Consider the following 15,836-nt stretch of genomic DNA (forward strand, 5'->3'; position numbering starts at 1 on the left):
GCTGTGTGCATTTTCCGCTGAATACTTCGATCTATATCTCGGAGTATATTTGTATAAGTTAACAATTAGTGTTGTTATAATAGTTTTACATTTTTACCCGTTTTTAATTACCTGCAAAGAAAGAAGAGTTTTGGGATAGTTTTATCCATTTAGTTTTACAGACGAATGATGCATAAGATAAAAATTAAAAAAAAGGTCAGGTATATTTTAAATTGGTTTTTAATTTACATACAATTTAGGAATCCCTGGAGTCCACCCCCCAGAAAAAAAGTCGCTTTCCAAATGCTTCACAAATATTTGGAAAATGCCCACAAATTTATTTTTGTTTTGCTTGATTTGATTTCATTATTTTCTCGTCTTTTGGTTGGGACACACATCCTCCACATCGCAACCAGCCCTTTGGATGCAGCCCAGGAGAAGTGGCCGCCATCTAACATGGGGGATCCGGAGCGTGGGAGTGAGGTGGAACGGGGCGAGCGGGACGGGGAGAGGCGCTGCGTTCCGCTCGGGAAGGGCGCTTTTGGGGGGAGTCCCCTTTTCCGTTAAAAAGGGGGCGTGGCTGCTTGGCATGGGCGTGGCATAAAATTTGCTTTTAAAAATATCATTACACATCACGTCAATTACAATTTTTTTGTTCGTTTTGTTTTGCATTTTTTTCGGTTCGTTTAGACATATTTGTTTTTTTTTTTTCAGTTTAGCGTATATAAATAAATGCATACACATATATACGGTAATATATAGACAGTATATATATGTACGTGTACAAATAATGCAATAGACACACATCTATACAAATTATACTATATAATGGTTAAGTTTTTCTTTTCTTTTTCTCTCGTTATTTGTTATTTGTTTTAAATTTTACTTTGAGTGCTTTTTTTTCTGTTTTTTTTGGCAACAGATCTCGCGTTATTTTCTTCCTTTAAGTTTGAGGTCCGTTTCAGACACAAGATACACAATTACATAATTAAGTTTCGGTTTTTATATAAAAATTAATGCTCAATTACAAGGAATAACACTTAGGCGTATGTTGTCTATAATTTTTTACGTTTTTTTTGTTTGCCTGTCTGCATTATTTTCTTTTGCTTACCTTTCTTGAATACCTGCTCCTCGTTTTTAGTTAAAATATATGCGTACATGGGTAGAAATTGTATAATTTGTTGTTTTGCTAATTTGATACAGTACACACACACAATTTGTTTTTAGAGAGACAGATAGAGAGAGAGTATTACATTAAGGATTATATGCCTGGTTAATGCAAATATCAATTAGACAATCAGTGGAGATTCGAGTGTGGGGGAAATTTTTGTTTTATTTTTTTCGCTTTTTTGTTTTTTAAGGGAGATTTCCATTGCCGTTTCGTAGTAATTATCATTTTGCTTATACGGTAGCTATATAATTATATAGTGTATATCTAGTTGGATGACAAACATACATGTACAGACACACACACTGAGATGCACATTTAGTTTAGCTCGAAAATTAGATTTTGCTCGGTTGTTTGTTACTGGTTTTTATAAAGGTTTTTGTTTTTTCTTGCTTTCTTTCGGTTGTCCTTTCTCCCTAAGCCTCCTCCTCCTCCTCCTCTACTTTCTCCTACACTAGACACACAGACATTTAGTGGTATTTAAATATATATTATATATCTAGCATTATCGCTATTTTGTTTATATGGAAATTTGTTTGCTGATCGCGCATTATTTTTAACATACAATTACAATTACATTTATAACATACACAGATACACAGTAAATTTTATTTAACCATTTTCATACTAGATATCATCTCTCCATGCGTTCATCTAATTCTTGGTTTTTTGTTTTTTTGTTGTTTTTTGTGCGTTGTCGCTGGCGCCCCCGCCCCGCCCCTTTCGTGGGAGGGGCGAGTTTGGGTGGTGGGTGGAAAAAGAGGCGCAGACGATGTGGGCGGAGGGGCGGGGTCTGGGGGGCGGCGAGGGGAGGTCTCACTCAATGGATTCAACGACAAGGGACGCACTACACAGAGAAAATACTTGACGCGTTTACATATATCACGGAAACACAACAAAGCCATCGATACAAAATATATATTGTATATATAAAAAATAAATATACCCTACTTAGCCAAGTTCTGTTGTCTCGCTCGCACACACAATCACTAATCACACACTGCACACAATAGACCCACGTATATTATATACTATTATAAATATGTATATGCCTGGCTGCTGATCCTCATTTGAATGAATCGATCGATCGATGGGCTGCCTCCTGCTAACGCTTCCTGCCTCCTTTATCTCCTCCTTCCTATGGCTATTACTAAAATGCTCTTCAGATCACCCAAAAAACACAAAGCACACATGGCACTGGCGCCCACATTCATACCATACACAAACGCACATTGAATCTAACTATCTCGTTTTGGCTTCGCGTCCGGCGGTCAAGTAGAAGTCCAAGTGTGCCATGGCCTGGCGGGGATCTAGGCCTAGACCATGACAAAAGCGTCCTTGCCGCAGAACAGATACGGGAACTGGTCAATCATTGTCTGGACAATGTCCTCCAGATATGGCCGCAGCTGCTCGAAGTGGCCCATGTCGGTGAAGTCGATGGGTATGAGTGTAGGCCACCAGCAGATGGCCAAGTTCTTGCTGTCCATGCTATTTAACTTAGAGTTGTCCGAGACGCTGTTGGAAATTAACGAGTGCATTGAAAAACCAAACAATAGGCAATTGGTATTTGTCCGAACTTACTGCACAAAGTGCTGGAATATGTATTTGAGTATGGCAAAGTTGATGGGCGGCAGCTTCTGAAGCAGCGATTTTAAAGCTATCAAACGGCAACTCCGGTCCGTTTTGACCTCCACATTCAGTTTGGAGTTGCCCACACCGCGGGAGCCTGCAAAAGAAAGGTTTTAAATAGGTCCATAAGGAGGTACTCTTATCTGCCACATACCGGCAATCTCCTCCAGCTCCTTTATTATATCCTTGCTAAACAGCGGAGGGAGACGCTTAGAGAAAAAGTCCTTCAGTGCCGTGGCCACTGCGTTGACGGGAATGTCCAACGCGTCAATCTCAGTGTTAGTGTCTGCGCAAATTTGAAAAATTTTAACCACATTCTATGTGTTAGACCATTAAGATTTTAAGGAATTCTTACCCTCTTCGAATCGCTGGAACAGCATGTCGACGTGTGCCCTGCTTCCGGGTACCCGATAAATGCCCTCGGAATCCAGGCCCTCCTTCTCTATAAACTCCACGCACTTGTTGAGGAAGATGGGGATCTCGCCCTGCTCGGAGCTTATCATCAGCTTGCCGAACTGAGCCTCCGCGGATTCAACTAGGCCCTTGGCATTTTGTTTGAGCTTGCGCTTGAGCTTTTTCTCCTGTTCCTTCTCCTTCTCCTGGAGCTTGCGCAGCCTGGCCGTTTCCTCCTTGATGCGCCGCTTCTCCAGCTTCTCAAAGTCCTTCAAGCACTTGGCGTTCATGTTGTATTCGGGCAAGTTCTCCGCACCGAAGATACCAGCAGCTGCCAGCTCCGGCACCATGGAATACTGCATGGCAAGAGAGAATATTATAAGCTGAAGTTGTAGAAAAGTTGTAGTAACTTACCTCTGGCGACTTATCGCTTTTCATGAACTCCGGAACGCCGGTTTCGGTTTTCTCTATGGAAATTCAAAGGAAAGCCAAGGAAATTAATCGTTAAGTTGAAATACATCCATGTCAAAAGAAAGGCGTTTTATTCAGATATTAAAGAAGTAAATTTGCTTGTTAAGGTGAACTAAATACCAAAAATAAGTTGTAAACGGTGCAACGGCTGCCTGACAGAATACTAAAACACTTTGACAAGAATTGTGCACCTGTCGCTGCTCCGTTTAGAAATTATTTAAATGAATGATTGCCAAATCAGAGATAAAGACAGTCCTCAGCTTCCGATGAAGATCCCAGCCCCTGGGGCAAAGGCTGGGGAGCAGAGCAAAATAAAACACAAAGCACGACACATACTTTTCTCACCTAGCCCGCCGCCGCCGCCGCCAACGGCCATGCGCTGATAGTGCAGCGGAATCTCCGGCGGACTCACGTAGGAGCCGAACGGAGGAACACGCGGCGTTTGGACCGGAATGGCCACCTTCTTTTTCTTCTGCTTCTTGGCGGCTACCGGCTTCTTGCTGGCCTTATAGTAAGCATTCTGCTGGCGCACACGTCGCTCCGTTGAGCTGGCACAGCTATCCGACTCGGTACAGTCTGGGGACGAAATGGCAGATCGGTACAAGGTATGAGTTAGAGGGTTCTTGGGTCAGGGTTTATCGAGGTGGCGCAGAGTGAGAGGTGGTGCAAAGGGACACAGAGGACAATGCTTTGGTCGAAATTGGATGATTTGTTTTCTTACCACCACAAGGAACTGTTCTTAACAAGGCATTTCAAATCTTAATCTCAATGTGTGGAGCAAGCCTGAAGTTAGTGTTACTAAAAATGTAACAAAATTTGTCATTACACTCGATAATTTGTCTAACTATTGATCGGAAAAAACAATGCATTGTGTAAAAAAAAAATAATAAATAAATAAATAACTCTTAAAAATATACTATGAAAAATTCAAGCGTTTTAGAACTCTTTGATGTATAATATTTCAAGTAATTAATGACATTTCTCAAGAATATCACATATTTACGATATTTAACATTAATGCAGAAAATAAATTAAAACATGATTGTTTTGATCTAGGCTTTATGAAACATAATGGATTAGTACAAGATATATATCCTTTTTTGTTCAACGTGTGTGTCAATTTCCGGATACCTACAATTTTTTAGATATCTTAAGTTATACAGAATGCAACTAAACTACTCATTCAAAGTTCGTCACAAAACAACCGCAAAATATATATACTGATTTGATATATTTCTTATATTTTTTCATTGATGCTTTCTTTTGTATGAAAATTTGAAAACTTTTGAAAACCTCTTGCTCATATATATATAGTACTTAAATTCTGTCTGTTAATATCAACAGTTCATGGGGTACTTTTGTTTTCAGTGCAGGGTGAGTGATTCGGGTGAGTTATTGTTATTGGGCGAGAAAGGGTTAGTCCTAGCGAACCGATGATGGCCCGCAAATCGGGTTGATGCCGGATCAATACCTTCGTTTTCGTAGATCTGCTCGTACTCGGCCAGCTCCTCGGAGTCTTCGTCCTCGCCATCCAGCTGGGCATGGTCATAGCGCTTGCCATCCTTGTCGATCGGGTCCAGATATGAGTCCGCCATGCTGCCACTGCCGGTGCCCAGTCCCAGGCCGAGCCCAGTGCTACCCGATCCCGAACCAGAGCCCGAGCCCGAACCGGAGCCGGTGAAATTCATCTTGGCCACCGCATCGCTGACCAGCTGGAAGTTCTTCATGTTGAGCTTGCCCGGCTGCTGGGTGGGCAGGGTGAAAGTGGAGGAGCTCATGACCGGGCAATTGCGACTGGGCGTCTCGCCCACCTTCAGGGTTTGGCTGGGCCCCTTCGGGCGGATCTTGTTCAGATTGGAGTCGATGTGCCGGCGACCGGTGGTGTAGGCATGGGTCGATCCGCTGAAGTTATTCCAAATCGAGTTCTTGTTCATGTTGCGCCGCCCGTCGCTTTTGTCCTCCAGCCACTCTAGAATGGTTAGCCACGTGGGGAAAGAAGCAGAGATTCACAATTAGCCCAATCGCAGGAGATTGCCTTCGCGGGACTTCTCAAAACTATAAGTGGTACGGCTGACGGTGGACATCGGTCTTAAGCACAACTTCTCAAAACGAATGAAAACTTGTAAATATTCAATTCTGGCCGTTTGCGTCATGTTTATAAACTTTCTTTCTACTTTTATATAGACTGTTATCGGGCTAATTTTGTGATGCGTATGAGCAATACAAATATTAAATCCATATTAGTATACAAATTCAAAATACAAAAATATGTATGCATCTGTATTAATTTCCTAAGGGTGAAGTATTTCTTTATTTATTCACAGAAGATAATGAAATTATTAAGTTAATTTTTTCCTAATACTTTCTGTAATTTATATATAATGTAATAGCAATATCATTAATTTAGTACTTGTTTTTTTAATTTCCTAAGGGTGAAGTATTTCTTTATTTATTCACAGAAGATAATGAGATTATTAAGTTAATTTTTTCCTAATACTTTTCTGTAATTTATATATAATGTAATAGCAATATCATTAATTTAGTTCTTGTTTGTTTAATTTAATTTGATAGTGAAGGATTTGAAGGTACTTTGTTGGCAACTATTGCAAAGCAAGGCTGGCTTTATTTCTCAAATAAAAAATAGTTTAATATTGTTAAAAGAGTTTTAGCATTTAACCAATTTCCACCGTACTCAAAGTTAAAAATAGGGAGAGATGCAGGGGCAGGCAGCAAAATAAGCTCAATAGATTCGTGCCGGGGAGCTGGGATTTATTTCAGGCAGTGCTTCGGTTTCAAATGCAATAAACAAAGGGCTAAACTTATGTCAGCATGATAAGTGGATCGTGAGATTAACCTGCATCGTGGGTGGCCAGTGAGTCCTTGGACCCGCTTACATCCGCTGCTTGTCGGGAAACGAGAAAAACGAGAGCAAACACACGGGATCTATCAGATTTGAAAAAGATTTAAACTCCGACGAGGTATTCACAAAAAAACAGAGAGAGCAAAGCAAAAGGAGAACATGGGGAACAGCAAACGAACGAAACATCTGTACAATCGATACCCATCGATGTTGGGCTTTGGATTTGTTTTTTGGTTGGGGTCGTGGGTCAGGGACCATGGAGATATAGAATATATATATATATTTATATATATATACATATACAGCTTTGCTGGCAGACAGTACGGGCTCACGAAACAGAAGAGTTTACGGAAACCAAGGAGTAAAAACAGCAACGAAAAAGGGGGAGGAAGCAGGTAGAAACATCCAGGTGGTGGAGAAAGTGGAAGTGGATTGGCTGATTGAGATCCTCTGGCCAGACCTGGTGAGATATCCTTGCAGAGACAATTTATGTAATCGTTTGCCATTTACTGGCGTTCCACAAATTATACTTATACAACCAATGCAAAAAAAAATTTTTTTTTTTGCTTGTTTGCTGTATCTCGGATACAAATTATATAAAATAATCCTCCCACTCATAAAGATTCTTCTTTCAAAATTGTTTATGACCTTTTCAATTTAAACGTGATGTTTAAAAATATACCTTAAAAGATGTAATATAAACTAATTAAAAAAAAGTGTATGCTTTTTTTACGCAGAAAGTGTGCGCCAAGATGAAATCTAATTGGTAAAGTAGTTTAAAAATGCCGGTCAGCTTACTTTTCAATCGTGGTTTTGGGAAAACGGCATTAAAATGTTGTTATTTTAAATATTATTTAAACATTGAAGAATAGGTACTGGGGGATTTTTGTACTAATTTCTAATGAAATAACTAAAAATATTAATATAACACAACAATTCGAACAAGACTTCAGAATATATTTACAATTTTCTCTTCGTTTAGTAATTTTTAAACAAACTGGTAAAAAATCTCAAATCATTGTTAAAAATATTCATCAAACATTACCGCAATTACTTGTATATAAGAGTATATGCAAAACCAAAAATAATTGGCTTTTATGAAATATAAATATAGTACAAACTATTTACAGAATTTTACAACCAATCCATCATAGTTCGAGCCTATTCGCATCCTAGTTGGTTTCACATCAAATTCTTTCTCAAAATCAAAGAAAAATTCTTAAAGCCCAAATATATGGAAAAGTCGGTATAGCTTTATCTTTAGGAATATCGCCAGCTTCAGCCAAAGGGAGGGATTCAAAGAGGGAGAAGAAAAGGTTAGGGAGTGAGAGGTTTGTGAAGTTTCGTTGGTGTTTTTTGAGTGATCACAATAAAGAAATCAAATAAATCAAATAAACAAACAAAAAAACCTCTTAAGGATGATAACGAGATAGAGAGAGACAGATATAGATAAGAGATATAAACGAGAATATAGGAGAAATATATTCAAATAGTTAGATTACATGTTATTTCTTCCAAACTTGATTCTGAAGCCGAAACGAATTGACTCTTATATGTGCATGTAATGAGCTGATGATCTGGAGGGGCTGGCTCTGGAGGAGTTGTTGGAGGAGGGAATATCTGGAATCCTTATATATTTTCGTTTTGTTTTTTGTTTTTTTTTTTTTTTTTTGATTGAGTATTGTTTGTTTGAGAGCAAATAATTTGATTTGCAATAGGCAAAACGACAACAACAAATACACACACAGAGATAAATCGATAAAAAATGGTTAAGGTTAATCGTTAATTAATAATAATCATTATAGAGTATATATAGATATGGCGCATATAGGTATGGTATGGCATGGAAATGGCATGATCTCGATCTCCACGAGTTGGCAATGGAATGGGTGAGTGAATGAATGAATGAATAGTTTGGATGATGAAATGGGTGAGTAATCATACATGGATATATATATCGTTAATGGGTATGTAGTAATATATATATATATAGTTCATTGGCTATGGAGCACGAATTCTGAATGAGTTTGGTTTCTTTCTGTTTTTGGGTTTGGTTTAGCTCTAGGTGGGGCTTTTGGCATGGTCGTTTGGGATCAGTGGCCATCATGGAACTTACTTTGATGCAGGTGCTTGGGCTTTTCGTTGTTGTCATCGTAGATTTCATCTAATGATATATCTCTTTCTTCTGCAATTTGCAAACAAACACAACGATTAAAAAGAGTTCAGCGGATTTCGAATCGATTGGCCTACCATTTAATGAGTTGAGAGATCGGGTAGGAAGCATTTCGTAATTTTCACTGCCGGAACCATCGGTCCCCAATGTATTGGACAGCATGTAGCTCTCGTGGCGCGGCGGCGGACGGGGCATCTGGTTAACCGAGTTCTCCAGCGTGCCCTCGCCCGAATCCAAAGTAATTGACTCCTCCACATGCAGGTTCTCCACCTCGTACTTGTTGTCCCAGGCTGTCTTCAGGAATGGATTATAGAACGCAACTGTGTTCGGACAATAAAGTTCACAATATGGTTCACAATCTAATTTGTTCAAAGATTCACTTACACTTGACATACTGATCCGCCGAAAAGGTCATGAAGCTGCCCTTAAACCGATCAGCCACCGCATTGCCCTCGGTGATCAGAAACTGACAAATATCGCTGTTGAAAAAGGCATTTACGCCCCCGCTCTCGGTCACCGCGATAATCTGCAATGGAATATTGGCATTCTGTGCTGCCAGGATGCTAAACACAAAGAAAAAATTAAACAAATTTGCCAGACCTTTGAAAATCTTAAATTTTAACTATGAAAAAGCAAAAAAAGTCAAAATAAAATCTAATTTTTAATGTATTATTATTATTCCCTAGCTCTATAATTGGTTAAGATGTTGATTTTGGTGCATTTTTTGTTTTGTTACTAGTCTAGAGCATAACTCACCTAAGATTTGCCAACGAGGATCGACGCTTGGCGGAGTAAAAGTAAATATAGCCATGGATTAGCTCATCGCGATACTGGCTAGTTCCGTGATATGAGGAAAGAATAAACTCGACCCGCCGCTTGGCATCGCCAATAAAGACGTCGACGATTATAGAGTGTTCGCTGGCCTTGACCAGCGTAGATTCCGCTACCAGCGGCTGGACAATGTTTTCAATGTCGTACTGATCGCCACAGAAGATGCAGCACAAAATTCGCAGGTCCGTGTGATTGGAGGGATATGGCTCGTAGCTCTTCATCTCGGTCAGCTTTAGCGACAAGATGACGATGTTGAGTATATCGTAGACGTACTTCTGATGATTCTGCGTATGATCGATGAAGTCGCAGTGCAACATCTCCGACAGGCGCATTCCTTCGTTGCGCAAATACTCCACCTCGTTCTCCTTCAGATCCTGCGGTTGGTAGACCAGTACTATCGGCAGGTTCTCGAATTTGTCCTCAAGCTCCAGGTTGCAAAGCAGCGTTCGCTCCAAGTTATCCTTGAGCGTCTCAAAAGATTGCTGGTTGGAGTACACGCAAATGAGGCCTAAAAAGAAAGTTATTTAAAGAATTGAGTTAAGTTCGCAAATAAATATATTCAAATATTATAATATTCATCTTGTCGCATTTTATTATAATTAACTAAGATTTTCTTTAACAAAAATGTAATATATCATAAAACAAAAATAGTTTGGATTTTATGCATATGTATATAACAATGAAGCTATGTGTATATATGCCGCTGAATTAGCGATCATACCTCTGACAGATTTTAATAAAATTATAATTATTATTATTTTTGAGTTCGTAAATACTACTGTATCTCATAACATAAGGGTAAAATTTTAAAATTAAAAATTCATTTAAGTTAAATTTTTAATAACAACTGATTATTGCGTTATGGCAGATAGCTGAGAGACTTGGTTGCCTAAGATAAGATAAATTTAATTTGATTTCGTTTGATTTCTCGTCATTTGGGCGGGGAATCTATTGTTAAGGTAGATATCAATAATTTTGTATTAACAATAATACTTTGAGTAAAAAATAATAATTTTAATAGTTTAATTTAAAAAAAATCGTCATTTAGTTTAAACTAATAAGTTTTAAATCGCGTTATTATTGATTGCAATTCTACAGCAAACAATTACCTATTACAAATTAGTAATTCATAATCAAAAACCTGTGAGTAAGCAATATGATATCACTTGTCGTATAAATAAATTTTTTAGTCTGTTAATTAACTGCAATTAATTGAGCAACGTTTGCTCATTATAGGGTACAACCCCTGTCTATGAAACGGCTATCTTACCACTTGAGTAGACATCGATGGCCTTGAAGGCCTCCATGTCGCCGTTAGCGATTCGGTAGTTGAGATAGTATGTCTGGTTCTCGTAGATGTACTCGCCCTTGCTCCCAGTGCAGATGCGAATGTCGTTGAGCAAATCGCTGGCCAGGTGCTCGGAGCCCACGATCAGCAGATTGAGCGTGCGGTCAGTGCCGCTGCCGGAATTCTTCCAGCCACCGCTGCTGGGCGTCTTGTGGTTACTAGCAGATTTGTCGGACAAGACCTCCTCAATTAGACTATCCACGCAGTTGTAGAAAAACGGACAGTGATCGCGAATGGGGCAGTGGATAAAGCGCAGGTGCTGAACAAGCATCACCCGCCTCTCCTGGTCCAATCGGTCAAGCATCTTGTAGCGCGAATCCTCCTGGATGACATCGGTGATCTGGCGGACATCCTCCTGCGTGATGTTGTCCACGTTCTTGAACTGAAGAAAGTATTGAGCATGTTCCAGCAGCAACTCCACGAAGTTCTGCTTGCTCTTCTCGATTATCTCGTCCTGGTGGATATCGTAGATCTGCTGGCAATCGTGCTCCGAAAGCGCCTCGAAGCATTCGCGACCCATGAAGAGGACACGCACCTCGGAGAGCTGCTTGCCGGGGGTCACAAAGCCCGATTCTTCCAGCAGCATTTTAAATTGCTGCTTCCACCTAGAAAAAAATACAAAAATAAACAATTTTTAAATGGTTTTAAAAACAATTTTTGAAACAGCATTGTATTCCTATAGCGCTTTGGGGTGCTTAGTGAACTTAATGTTGAACTGAACTGAAATGTTGTCAAACTTTGTTAATAAGTGTTTCAAGTTCTTTGTTTTACTTGTTCCTTTTATACACAAACTTTGTTAGTTTATAAGTGTAATAAGAGGAGGCCAAGTAGAAAAAAGAACTTGGATATGCCATCAATAAACAATAAGCTTTTGAGTTTCAAATCTTGTGTAAGATAAGACTCACCCAATCTTTTTCTTGTCCTGCTGCACCGAGTTTAAGTAATTACGGAAGACAGTCTCCGCCTCGGAAGTCTCCAGCACATCAAAGGGAATGCGGGCCTCATCCTCCGCCTCGTCCATGTCCACCAGCTCCGTCCACGATGCCTGCGGGTACTCAAAGAAGTACTGCTCGAACTCGATGTGATTCTGCAGATAATTTCTGGCGCACTCCCACGCATCGTCATCGCTGATATTTAAAGCCCCAATGTCCGGCAGGAGGTACTCCAGGGCCAAGGCGAACTTGTCCAAATACTGATGCAGCTTTTTGTTGAGATGGTCGTCGCGCAGCTTCTTCATGTGCCGCCGGAAGAGCTTCTGGCCGGCCTCGTGACCAAATATGTTGAGGAACTCGTTCCACTCGCGGTACTGCGACAGCATCTTGGAGCCCTGCGACCATAGGACATGGTAGTCGGTGATCTGGTTGCGAATTAGTCGCGTTACCGCTTCGGATCGGGTGTCCAGGAGTTCCTTGCGCGACTTGGCCGACTCCTGGTAGGAGATGATTTTGACCCGGTTCTTAACCTTGTCGATCATCTGGGCGAGCAGGAGAAAGGCCAAGTCGATGTTGATGCTCTCGTGGGCCGACGTCTCAATTAACTGAACGGTGCTCTTGTAGTCCTTTCGCTGGCTAATCTTCTCCGCCTCGCGAACATATAACTCGTAGGCGTCGTCGTTCTTCGTGGTAACTAGCACCAGTGGCTTCTTGTTCTTCAGTATGGTAGCAATGACGTTCTGTACGAACTCCACCTGCTTCTCCACACTGCGATTGGGCACGGGACTCACGTCGAAGACGACAACGAAGCCATCGATACTGAGTCGGCCATCGGGCATTACCTTCTGTTCGTACTCCTTCTCGATGCCCAACTGATTCTTGCATATGTACATTAGTTTTTCCGCGGAGAAGACCTTGGTGGCCGTGCAACGCTTTGAATACGGATCCATTTTTCCCACCTTAAAGGCTTGGAAGGTGGAATCGTCCATGAACTCTGTCTGTTCGATGATGTTAAACTGGTACTCGACGCCCTCGTCTGTCGTCTTGCGCACATCGCCCCAGTATAGAAAGTGATCGTTGTTCACGATCCTGCCGCTGAAGTCGCTTTGGCTCAGCACTGATATGTGATCGATGAAGTAGTCGTCGGCCATCGGCCGCATGAATCTGTTGCACAGGCATGACTTGCCAACACCCACCTGGCCGCGATCCTTTTCGGTCCCGGATAGTCCAATGACCGAGATGTTAAACTGACGCATCTTGACGTACCTGCAAGGAGTCGAAGGCAATTTATTGTCAAACGTTGGTTATAAGAGGTGGTAACTACCGACTTAGTTTTTTAGTAGAATGCATAATAAACCCTCATATAAACCCTCACATACATTTTTGCGTGTTCGAATTGTACACCGAGTTGAGACAATATATAAACATCATAAAGGAATTCCCGCATAAATTAATTTTAAAAGATTTTAGGATTGACATTACTTAATTAGCACTATAAAAATATAAATTGATTTTTTTTAGAACATAATCATAAATTATTACTTTGAACAAGTTTTAAATTTCATCATATCCACTTAATGAAAGGTTTAATATTAAAATATTTTCGGGATCAGCTTTTCTGGGTTTCACAGATACGATAACGTTTTGTAAGATTCGGGAAATGTGTTGCAAGATTTAATGACATCTATAAAATCTTAGTGAAATTGATCTCTTAGGGAAACAATTTCAAAGGAAGGTTTCAGGCGTCTTAAGTTAATCACGAGAATAGTGTTTGTTACTTTGTTTTGGAGCTAGCGTAAGGCAGAATTCTTAGGCTTTTTAAAGGACCAGTCTATTAATTCTTTTTACTTTTTTAGTTTCACATAAGACGAACACATTTAGTCACTATTATACAAATGGCTAACCAACAACTATAAATTAAGATAACCTTGTGCACGAATTCGCCCAATTTCTTAGGGACACTGCTTTTGGTCTGTTTTGGTCTGAACAATGTCAGCTTTATTAAGAAGTCGGGTCTGACGATTTTTCCACTCACGGTAGGCCGGACCCTAGTTTCTATCACTATATTAAGAAGCTGCAGCTTATGGATTTGAAAAGCAAGGATGTCCAGTTTTTCTGAGCTTTGCAGGAGTAGTCAATTTCTGGCCGCTATTTTAAGACAAATGGCTGGCTGATGATGCCAACCGATGACTATTATCCAAGATAACCTTGTACAAGATTTGAGTTGGGGAATAGCCGTGTCCCCCTTCATCCCCTGGTTCAATTGGCCGCTGGACCTTCACATTTCGCACACTTTTCGCCAGTCTAGGACTCCGTCATGGGTTCCTTTTAGCTACAACTACGCAGTTACGGATACATCCACGGATTGGGGGTCCAAAAACACGAGAGAGAGAGCGAGAAATTGGCTGCTGCGGTGTGACAAAAAAAAAAAACGAGAAAGCGATTTTCTTATGCCGGCGCTAAGCGAAAAATCTTTAAATTCACGTTTTCGCTACACAATTTCCATGAATTGATTTCACAACTCTTGGCTCGGCATTGTTTTACCTGGTTTTTGTATTTTTACTGTTAGTTTTTAAAACATTTTCGGCAAGTAGGGAAAGTCAGTCTGCAACAAATCCTTTTTCCGTCCTGACTGCGGCTGCTGATCTGCCGCTGCGCTGCTTTCGAGCTGCTGCTGCAAACGACGGCGCAACTCTCCAAGGCTGGAACGCTCCAGGAGAGAGAGAAAGAGAGCGGAAGAGAGAGCGCGAAGGAGAGCGGCGCTGTCGCTGTCGTGGGTGGATGTGAATGTTTGTTGTTGCCAGTGCACTCCAATTTGTTGCTGTTATCCTAGTAAACGACTGACGGGTGGGAGTGCAAGTGTGTGTCAGACTCATTGAGAGTGGAAATAATAAATTCCTCACTGGGCTTTAATTGAGTTTTTTCCGGCACACACACAAACACATGTTTAGCAAGTGCAGTATGAGCAGCGCAGAAGCAAAATTGGAGCTGCAACAGATTTCCTGTACATTCCCGGGCTGCACAACAACAAAAGTAGGGAGGGTCGGTTCAGTGATAACAACAACGACAAAGACAAAAAGGGAGGCCCACAGTTATTGTTGCTAGTTGGAAGAAAGGAGGGAGAGAACATGAGAGAGAGGGGGGGTTGGAAGTGGGTACTGCAAGTGCAACGGTACAATTACAATACAAACGGGTGGGGCGGGAGAGAGATGGCGAGAGAAAAACAATTTTTGGAAATTCAGATTTGTTGCAGAAAAGAAAAACACTGTTGCCGCATCCGTCTAGCCATCCCGCTCTAACGCGCACACTCCAACCATCACGGCATCTCGCTCTGTGTGTGGACAATTACCTGCAGCTGCGCACAAAGAATTTAAGTTTAATCCGCTTCGGCGACACTTTTCTTAAGGCCCGTGTTTCTTGGCTTTTCCAGCCAGCCACTTAACAAAAACTTAACAAATGACAGTTGTGTTGGCTTTAATTATGTTTCCTCAACAAGAAACTCTCACTCACTAACGCACACACATACGCAGAGGAGGGAGAGAGAGCGAGAGGAGAGCAGCGCGTACACAAAAGAAGACAATTACAAATCAGCATCGTAAAACGCACACTGGAGAAGGAGACGAAAAACTCATGATTCCGAGTTGAAAACGGAAAACTCCAGGACAACCGATTCCCAAACAACGCACTCACGCTACTCACAATTATTGCACTTGCACTCCAATGCGGGGTTCGAAATTACAATATAAGTACGAGTAATTTCACATCCGAGCTTTAGTTTAACAACAACAAAAATTAGAGCCGGAACACAAATCGATGTTTTGTTCGATACTATCGCATTGGTGCTGCCAGATATTGACAGCGTCTGAAGCTGCCAGATTGTTAGACAACGTTTTTCTGGAGCTGCCAGAATTCCGTTACCATCTGGTAACAAGGAGGATGTACTTGCTAACAGTGGTCTTCGATAACTGAGGGTGTACTCGCTAACCGTGGATGGTATATTCGCTACAGAAAATACTAGCAGGGACGCAACCCCGCTTCGAACTAACAGAGCT

The 15,836-nt window shown here is 41.0% G+C and overlaps 1 protein-coding gene across 6 annotated transcripts; it reads right to left on the reverse strand.

The window, feature by feature from the left end:
* Positions 1–1,138: 1,138 nt before the first annotated feature.
* On the reverse strand, positions 1,139–15,619 carry LOC128265564 (rho GTPase-activating protein 190). 6 transcript variants are annotated; one of them, XM_053001647.1, is made up of 16 exons: positions 15,484–15,619; positions 11,758–13,050; positions 10,775–11,457; positions 9,430–10,012; positions 9,058–9,236; positions 8,751–8,993; positions 8,617–8,685; positions 8,003–8,128; positions 6,495–6,539; positions 5,112–5,609; positions 3,986–4,216; positions 3,584–3,636; positions 3,132–3,525; positions 2,931–3,062; positions 2,729–2,873; positions 1,139–2,662 (listed from the first exon to the last, which is right to left on the reverse strand). In XM_053001647.1, the coding sequence occupies exons 2-16, from the start codon at positions 13,038–13,040 to the stop codon at positions 2,464–2,466; spliced, it is 4,863 nt and encodes a 1,620-aa protein (XP_052857607.1). In that variant the 5' UTR covers positions 13,041–13,050; positions 15,484–15,619; the 3' UTR covers positions 1,139–2,463. The 6 variants fall into 6 exon arrangements, with proteins under 6 accessions (XP_052857607.1, XP_052857606.1, XP_052857608.1 ...); XM_053001646.1 differs by having other exon boundaries at positions 3,977–4,216; XM_053001648.1 differs by lacking the exon at positions 8,003–8,128 and having other exon boundaries at positions 3,977–4,216.
* Between the last annotated feature and the right edge of the window lie 217 nt (positions 15,620–15,836).

The sequence above is a fragment of the Drosophila gunungcola genome, unplaced genomic scaffold (assembly GCF_025200985.1).
Source record: "Drosophila gunungcola strain Sukarami unplaced genomic scaffold, Dgunungcola_SK_2 000136F, whole genome shotgun sequence".
Classification (NCBI taxonomy): Eukaryota; Metazoa; Arthropoda; class Insecta; order Diptera; family Drosophilidae; genus Drosophila; species Drosophila gunungcola.

What these genes read in the sequence shown, in the direction of transcription:
- LOC128265564 (XM_053001646.1), bottom strand. Translation starts at nt 13,040, where the DNA reads ATGCGTCAGTTTAACATCTCGGTCATTGGACTATCCGGGACCGAAAAG. An exon ending in CAGGACAAGAAAAAGATTGG is followed by an intron (nt 11,458 to 11,757) that starts GTGAGTCTTATC and finishes ATTTTTTTCTAG; the next exon opens with GTGGAAGCAGCAATTTAAAA. An exon ending in GCCCAAGCACCTGCATCAAA is followed by an intron (nt 8,129 to 8,616) that starts GTAAGTTCCATG and finishes AAAATATATAAG; the next exon opens with GATTCCAGATATTCCCTCCT.